Source organism: Engraulis encrasicolus, unplaced genomic scaffold (genome assembly GCF_034702125.1).
Source record: "Engraulis encrasicolus isolate BLACKSEA-1 unplaced genomic scaffold, IST_EnEncr_1.0 scaffold_447_np1212, whole genome shotgun sequence".
Lineage (NCBI taxonomy): Eukaryota > Metazoa > Chordata > Actinopteri > Clupeiformes > Engraulidae > Engraulis > Engraulis encrasicolus.
In genome coordinates, this window is record NW_026945750.1 from 25,001 (window position 1) to 34,393 (window position 9,393).

Sequence of the window (9,393 nt, forward strand, 5' to 3'; positions counted from 1 at the left end):
ATCTTCGTTGAACTTCGTGAGCTTGCACGAGGGTCTGGAAATCTTAGACGAGCCCGAACGGCATCAGATATTTCATGGCCTGTCCAATCAGAATCGCGAGACGAGATCATGGGGCGGGTTATATATAAGTCAGTGGTTGAAGTAATAGTGATTTAAAAAAAAAGCAACGTGAATTCTCCAATCAGGTTCGAGCTGTTTTGAGCATTCCCGCGCCCCTTTCCAGAGCTAAACGATTGACAATGTTCCAGGTGGTTGGTAACAACCATCGCTTGAGAACCAGGTTATATGAAATGGCCTTCTCTCCTTGACATGGACACATTTCACTACCCTATGATTTAATCTTTTAATCTTAGAACTCATGCACATGTAAGTACACAAGCATAACCTCTAGACAAACAAATGACTAAGGACGTTGTTAGAAGACTGTCTTAGAATGTGATTAATCCTTCAAAAAAGCCATTTATCCAGCCATATGTAGGAGCATAATAAATAAATATTCTGGAGGCATTTACTCACAAAAGCTCTCAAAGCCACCGCATTGTTTGCACACAAGCGTTGTCTTGGCATTCAAAATCTCTTTACATTTATCCGTCCCCATTGTTTTTTTTTTGGTTGTTTTTTTTTGTGTTCCTTTTCTTTCTCAGTCGTGTGGCTGTAATTTACTTTCCTAACACAGACGCATGAGGTGCCCGGTGTCATGTTTTCTCCAGTTTCCATTAGTAATGTGAAAAGGGGTCGCGCTCTCTCTCCAGGCCTCAGCGAGGACTGCCGACGTGAGTCTCCAATTGATTGAGGTGTTTCTTTTTTATCTATCTAATGCTTCCCCCCCTTCCCCCCCCCCCCCCACTGGCTCTGCAAACAACCCTTGTCACCACCAAAAGAAACGGTCAGATTTCTTTTTGTTTTTTTTTGGACCGGATGACATGCCTTTCTAAAGCGCAAAAATATTGTGAGGACCTTTTATTCCCCACCAAAATAAACTGTTGTTTTTCTTTCCTTTTTTTGCACAGGCAGAAATAATGTTGTTTTTCATAGTATTTTATAATAAAATATTTTATAATAAAATGCTCTAAAGAGTGAGGAAGTAGAGAAAGGAAAAAAGAGAAGGATGAGCGATACAGGCACAGAGACGGAGAGGCGGAGAGGCAAAGGTGCTAATGAAGGTACCAGTCCCTGCTGAACATCCTCGTCTGACACATGTTTAACCCACAACAAACTTTTTTTTTCTTTTTGGCGGGTTGTATTAGTGCCTAAGGGTTGTCGGCAGACAACAAAAACCTGATTTGTATCTCATTTCAGTTATAATCAAGGAGAAGGGAAATCATAGTCGCCCCTAAGCAGCCTCGCTAGTGAGGCAGTCGGATCAAGAAACAAAACATTTCCGTAAAGGGGAAAGAAACAAAACAAAGCAATCCTTAGCCCTGGGTTAAATGTGGACACTGTCAGAGGAATAGCTTGTTTACTGAAATGACACAGGCCATCAACATCACGCACAGCAGACTTGAAGCGGAGGACTTTGTTTCTTAATTTCTTCCCCCCATGTTGATCCATGTCTGTTGTTTTTAGTTTTGGCGTCTCTCCATTTGGCCTCTATTGGGCATCAATTTGTTTCTTGCATTTTTCAACCTCGGGCCAGCACTGCAAAACAAAAGTAATTACAAAGAGATTTATTTTTTAGCTATTTCTTATGTCTCTGAGCTCGAAATAAGCAAATGAGACGCACACGCACACAAAGTTAAAAGTTCATAAATAAAATTCCGTTACTCTTGCCCCGCCTCATCCATCACCAATATCATTCAGTTTTATGAGTACATACGTACATCTCAGTTTTTAAAAATCATTTCAACAGTGGTTCTTTTCTACTCTACACTTCTCTAGTCTATTCCAGTCTACACTACTCTTGTCTACTCTACTCTATTCTACTCTACTCTACACTACTCTATTCACACCTTCATCAGACTCTCACGGAAGTGAGCCCCAGTCCAGTCCCTTCCGTACCCCCACAAGGGAGTGCGAGCCCATCTTCCATTCCCTTTCCAGAACCAAACCCTCCCTTCATCCCATCCTCCCTTCATCATCCTCCCCTCCTGCAGCAGCAGGCCTCTCACCTCCCGAGACCCGAGACGGAGTGTTCCTGCGGGGAGCCAGTCCATTAGCGGAGTGCCTTTGGGCTGGGGGATGAAGGGAGATGAGGAGGAGGAGGAGGAGGAGGAGGAGGAGGGGGTGAGGGGTGAGATGTGGAGACTGTATTATGTAACCCTCTCAGTAAGCCACAGCCTGGTGCCCAGTCACACACCCCCATGAGGGCCTTTTTGCAAGACGTCATCCACAACTAATGTCTTCCCTCAATGTCTGTGAGGAAATATTCTATGTATGGTAGCTGCGATTGTGATGGTCCCTGTAGGAGGATGAATATAGAATACTATAAGACAGAGATGGAATTGGAATTCTGCAAAATGGTGTGGTATTCTGGGGCATTTCACTACAGAAATACACAATTGTACCCTACGTGCACATAACATTGGAGGTAAAAAGCATTGTACAGGTATGGTAGTAGTAGAGCACCATAGATGTATTCTACAGCTATTATACTTCTTATCTTACTTCTGTTATCTTACTGGTTGTTTTCAAGGAACATTTGTGATGGCTGTGGACATAAAGTAAGCGTCTTGTGATGTGTTACTTTTACTTTGTGCACTTAACATGAGTGATTTCACCTCTAAATACCCTGGTCTCATTGGGAACTGCTGGCTCGGATTTTTTTTTTTTTTGCATAACTTTTCGGGTGAACACCCTTGTATGCGGTAAGGGGCTATAGAATGTTGATTGATAAATGCATTGTGGCAACTTGTATACTTCTTCATGTGGAAACAGTAATAGACTTTTTGAAGACAGAACAATTCACAGGTCTGAGGATACAAACAGAAAGGTGCAAGAGGGTGGGTAGGTTTGTACACAAAAACACAAAAATCCCTCACAAAGGTCGAGCACAAGGATTTTTTAAGAGTAGAGCAGACATTTCAGGGTTATGCCCTTCACCAGTGCCCTCTGTGATCAGTAGGACTTTCTAGACGGGCAGAAAGTCATCTTGTGCTCTGCTACTGGGTGTTAAGTAAAATCTCTGGTCTGTCTGTTTTTTTTCCCCACTTCTCTGAGATGTGCAATCGATCGTATTTGTTCTGTTGCATCTGATGTCTGTCCTTCAACCGTACTACACTCAAGGACTCTCCATTTTCACGCAGCAACCTTTTCCAATCAAAAGCATCGCCTTCTTATGTGCGACTCGAGCGTACATCTGTGCGTCTGTCTGTCTGTCCGTCTCTCTGTCTGTCCGTCTCTGGCTACCAATCTATCTGTCTGTGTGTCTGGCTTTCTGTTTGTCTGTCTGTGCGTTTCTGGAAGCCTTGCCTGTCTCCTGTCTCCTGTTTGCCTGTTCAGTCTGAGGAATTTAGGCAACTTAAACTTTTCCTTCTCATTCGACAGTTTAACGTGATCCTCTCCTTTGCATCAATTGAGTACCACACTTCACATTTTCAAAACTTGAGCATGTCTCTTGAGGGAACTGCACACTCCATATTTCAGGCACTCTGCGTGCGTGCGGATCATGCTGGGAGTTTGCTCGATTAACAGGAGGTGTTTGTTCACACTGGGACTTAACTTCACAGTAGTCATTCCATTTATTGAACTTCTATCTGCACTTTAGGCAAATAAAATTGGTGTGGGTGTGGGCCTGGGTGTGCATCTTATGTGAATGACTGACTGTGTGCGCATGCGTCAATGCTTTGGTATAATTCTTCACCTGTCTTTACTCTTCATTCGGGAACTTCTTTTCTCTCTCCGGCCCTCTCTCTCTCTCTCTGCCCCCCTCTCTGCCCCCCTCTCTGTCCCTCTCTCTCTCTCTCTGCCCCTCTCTCTGCCCCCCTCTCTGCCCCCTCTCTGTCCCTCTCTCTGTCTCTCTCTCTCTCTCTACCCCTCTCTCTCTCTCTGCCCATCTCTCTGCCTCTCTGCCCCCTCTCTGTCCCTCTCTCTGTCTCTCTCTCTGTCTCTCTCTCTGTCTCTCTCTCTCTCTCTCTCTCTCTCTCTCTCTCTCTCTCTCTCTCTCTCTCTCTCTCTCTCTCTCTCTCTCTGCCCCCCTCTCTGTCTCTCTGTCTCTGTCTCTCTGTCTCTCTCTCTCTCTCTCTCTCTCTCTCTCTCTCTCTCTCTCTCTCTCTCTCTCTCTCTCTCTCTCTCTCTCTCTCTGCCCCCCTCTCTGTCTCTCTCTCTGTCTCTCTCTGTCTCTGTCTCTCTCTCTCTCTCTCTCTCTCTCTCTCTCTCTCCGCATTAACCTCCCATCGCCTCCCCTCCTCCTCCTCTGCAGCCGTTTAGGCGTATAAGTCAGAAAGACAAGTTTGTTATGCAAGGAGGAGGAGGTGAGGTGTTGGGGAGAAATGAGGCCCTGACTGATGACCCATCTGAGGCAGTAAACTCTCCTTTATAGATCAGGCCGTAAAGCACCAGGGCGGGGTCAACAGCCCCCTAAACACTAAACACACACACACTCACACAGACACTCACATTGCAGACACACACGCATGCACGCACGCACGCACGCACGCACACACACACACACACACGCACAAGCACACGCACACACACACACACACGCAAACGCACACTCGCACGCACACTCGCACCCACACTCACACTCACACGCACACTCACACGCACACACAAACACTCACACGCACACACAAACGCACACACGCACGCGCACACACACAGACACACACACACACACACACACAGACACACAGGACACACACACACACACACACACTCACACATACGCACACGCACACGCACACTCAGACACACACAGACACACACACACACACACAGACACACACACACACAGACACACAGACACACAGACACACACACACACACACACACACACACACACACACAAACACGGCCAATGGAGCTGGCCCATGAGCGGCTGAGAGCAGACTGCTTCCACTGGAGACCAAATGCCCAGAAAGAGGCTGATCTATGAGCGTGGTGCGATCCGCCTTGTTAAATTTATATCAGGCTCCCAAGTTATTAACCTCCCTATGTGGGGCCGTCACTCAGCATTTATTTGTTTGTCGAATCTTTGGTGTCTGCATGTGTGTGTGTGCGTGTATGTGTGCGTATGCGCGCGTGTGCACACCTGTTTATTTATCCTCTGTGCGTGATGTCCGATGTTCGTTTTGTTTATCTTATTACGGGCATTAGAGCTTTTTTCTGTTTCTGATCGTTGTTTTTTCCGGATATAAAGGGTAAGAGAGCTCTCCAAGAGTGCTCTTGTTGTGCCTTTTTCTAAAGACCCTCCTATTATCACGAGGTGTAACATCAACCGCATGGCGTGACAGTCAATCTCAGAAGAGGCCATCGTTTTAAGGTTGCGACACTAATCAGAGAATGAAAACACTGTTTTCACTTCCTTTCTTCACACATAATTTCTTCTTTTTTCCCCCCCCTTTCTTTTTCCATTTGTCTCTGTGCAGAAAAGAAAGAGGTGACTCAGAGTCTGGAGAACTACACGTCCAAGTGCCCGGGCGGGATGGAGGTCATCACCCTGCCGGACGGCCTCAAGCTGCCCGCTGTGCCCTTCACCAAACTGCCCATCGTCAGGTCGGAATGCTGCTGATTAGGGCTGCACAATTATGGAAAAAATCGAAATCACGATTATTAATCACGATTATTGATTTTATTGCAGATTTTTTTGAAAATTATAACAAGATGAAATATAACCAAGAATGAATTATATACGGGATGAGCAGAATAAAATGAACTGTAATAATTATGTAAAGGCAATAGCATGAAACTTAGGTGGACAGATTTCTGGCCAGAAACACCAGGCTGTCAGTATGTTCTGGCTTCAAGGACGCTCTCAGGTAGGTCACTATTGCCACGATTAAATCACGATTGAAATCACAACTTCGATTTCATGATTTTATCACGATTTTCGATTTTTTTCTATTAATTGTGCAGCCCTACTGTTGATACTATCTACTTCTTCTACTAATACTAAATCATTCTATATAGTACTATATCCAAAACAAAGTTGAATGTCCGGAATGTCCAACCCCCCCCCTCCCTGGCAAGGCAAGCTTTCCTGTGGCCAAAGCACAGAAACAAACTGTGGTTTGTCAAGAAAAAGGTGAAATTTGTGAATGTGCAGCATACATTCTTGAAATAAAATACTAAGAGATTACACACTTTTTAATAATAAATCAATAAATAAATCGAATTTTTTTTTTTTTTTACTTCTCTTTTTTGGACCGATAATAGCACTACACATTTGTCATAGCTCTTGTGCAGAGTCTGTATTACATAAAGCTGGACACAAAAGAGTGTGTTGAAAGCCAGCACACTTTCCACAATAGGAGTGAAGAAGCATATCCTGTCACATTTATTTGTTAGATGCTGGCATTCATGGTTGGGTTGAGATGCATTAACTTTAGGAAAACAACAACACCCAGAAAGAGAGTGGTTTGATGAGATGGTTATTAGATTGTTCACTTTGATGATTTACTTTGTCGCGATTGCTCCTCACAGATGAGCACATTTTCTGGGGAGTAATCTGACTGTTCACTGAAGTGTTTATTTCTGTGTTGTTTTTGAAGCTTTGTTTTTTTTCCCTCCTCCTCCTTACTAACAGAATCCATGATGTTTCCCCTCATATCTGTGTAATTTAAACCTCCTCTCGTTATGTAGGGAGATGATAACAATTTCGCTTCATAATTGGAAAGGCTTTGCTATTAGCCCGGAGTGCGCCAGATTAAATGGGGGAGAGAACTTTCCAAGACTGTAATGTCTTTTTTCTTAGCGATTGGATAGGACGATTAAGACGGTAATTTGTGAAAGTGCTTATCTTTGGAAATCCCTCCTGGACGTAAACAGAGCTAAGAGGAGAAAATAAGCATACAATCCATCCCAGTGTCTTTGACAGCAGAAGGGATATGAGAGAGAGAGAGAGAGAGAGGGAGAGAGAGATGGCATCAATAGGAATTAAAGGAAATGAAAGGAGCACCCAAACTTGTGGTTTGTTTGTATTTATACTGGTATATGAACTCCACCACTACTGCACTACAGTACATTTTTAATTAATGATTTTTTTTTTATTCAGCCTTTCAGGCAGACCAAATACTAAGGCTTTGTTTAATTGTCTTTGGACTATAATATCATCTGATGCAGGTCATTATGGGCTTTCATTAAGGAAAGGTGATTGTCTTAAGAAAACACACACACTCGCACATTGACTTTGTTTTTGAGATTTATTTATGTGGTTTAGCCCAAAAGGTTTGATGGGTGAGGAATTGTGAGGAATTCAAAAATGCAAGTCTTACAAAACCATAGGTAGGCAAAAATGTACAATATTCATTCGAAGTCGGGTACCTTCTCATATTCATTTTCAGCTTTGTTTTGGAGCGATATCTAGCAGCATTTTCGAAATCCATATAAACCTAGGTAAATGGCACTGGAGAGGTTTTTAAAAAAAACCTGGTGCTGATTCCAAATATGTGACTTATTTTGTCCTAAAATAGTGTTCTGACCCCCTAATCTGCATTTCAAGAAGTGCCTTGATGGTGGGCCGGAACACTCTTGTCATTCTGTTTCCACTTACTACTATACCCCCAGTGCATTCACTCATCCCACCCCCAGTTGCCCCCCTCTTCTCTTCGCTCCTCTTCATGTCTCTATCTGTCCACAGTTCTTTCCTCTTTTTCACGTCTCTCTCTCCTCCCCTCTCTTTACCCCTCAAACCTTGTACCTTGTACAGCTATTGTTAAGTGGGACAAACAAAAAAATCATCATCAGCCAGATTAGATTCTTTATTGTCCCATAGGGATATTTGTTTTCCCACCAGACTGTTCAGTTCCATCAGGTTAGATCTTGTAGTACACATCTCATTTGCTATACATATAGACACCATTTTCACACATAGACGCATAAACATCCTCAGACATTCACATACAATACAAATACCTGTACACACATCTATTCATATAGCCATTCCCTCCTTTCACACCAAGGCATCATCTCTCTCTCTCTCTCTCTCTCTCTCTCTCTCTCTCTCTATCTCTCTCTCTTTCTCTTTCTCTCTCTCTCTCTCTCTCTCTCTCTCTCTCTCTCTCTCTCTCTCTCTCTCTCTCTCTCTCTTTCTCCCCCTCCCTTGGGCACACGTCACCCCACAGCTGTCAAACGCTGATGGGTAAATAGTGTCTGGTTGGGGGCACTGTGGCACTGGGGAGCTGCTTTACTGGGATAAACAAACCATATAGTGTCAACAATAAAAATGTAAAATAGTGCAAATGTCAATTTGAAGAAGAAGAATGATGAAGAATGTTTTGCCACAGCTAACTTTTCCAAGTATTAGTTGAAACGGTAGTTTACAGCTTCTTTCCCAACTTCATTTAAAGTACTCACATTAAATACCCTACAGTGAAAAAGTCAAATTAAGAACGTAGCCCTTGATGTTGTTCCCCCAGCAGGCTAATGAACGGCACAACCTCACACTGGAATACTTGAAAGAGCATTTGCTCGAAGCCCTAGTCTTCAGTCCCCAGTTCGACAAGCTCCACACACTGACCCTGACTTTGCACTCCCTCCTCTGGTCCCTTAAGTTTTCTGAAGTTGCTGAACTACGTAAACCTGCCCAACAGGTGAATGAGTCATGACGAGATGCAGATATTGACCATGTCTCTCCTCTCCTCTCCTCTCCTCTCCTCTCCTCTCCTCTCCTCTCCTCTCCTCTTCCTCCACTCCTCTCCCTCTCCCTCTCCCTCTCCCTCTCCCTCTCCCTCTCCCTCTCCCTCTCCCTCTCCTCTCCTCTCCTCTATGCAGGTCTGTGAAGCTGCTCAACCTGCCGGTGAGCCTGCGGCCCCACAAAGTCAAGGGTCTACTGGGACAGAACCTGTCCAGCAAGAGCCCCTTCATCTACTCCCCTATCTCCATGCACAACCGCGGAGACGAGAAGACCAAGAAAATCGGTAAGGGGTTCACAAGTGCCCATGATCTCCTTTTTATGTGGCGTAGTGTCTTTGTGCACTGAATGCAGTGGTGGAATAAAACTTTGAAGGAGCTTTGAAGGTTGAGAAGGCGCCATGGCCTCCTCTTTATGTAGTGTCTTTGTGAATGTTATGGAGGAGTAGAACTGTCTTGTGTTATTTTCAAGGAATGAAATATGCCTTTTGCGTGTTTTCACAAGTCTGGGGTGCATTTCTGGAAACCAAAGTTGCTAACTTTGTTTGCTACTTTGTTGTTTGCAATGCAATTTCCCACTACGCTTTCGAGAAACACACCCCTGGTCCACACAGAAGACGCCTGCACACTGCAACCCTGACTGAAGGTTTATTTAAGACATAC

The 9,393-nt window shown here is 44.2% G+C and overlaps 1 protein-coding gene across 1 annotated transcript in view; it reads left to right on the forward strand.

Annotated features, from left to right (window-relative positions):
- LOC134444072 (trafficking protein particle complex subunit 9-like) overlaps positions 1 to 9,079 on the forward strand; it is a gene marked incomplete at its 5' end in the record, with an annotated part of 19,870 nt that extends 10,791 nt beyond the window's left edge. Inside the window, 2 exons of the mRNA XM_063193541.1 lie at positions 5,529 to 5,655; positions 8,872 to 9,079. Of these exons, the coding sequence (XP_063049611.1) occupies positions 5,529 to 5,655; positions 8,872 to 9,079 (335 nt within the window). The remainder of the gene's footprint in view (positions 1 to 5,528; positions 5,656 to 8,871) is intronic.
- Between the last annotated feature and the right edge of the window lie 314 nt (positions 9,080 to 9,393).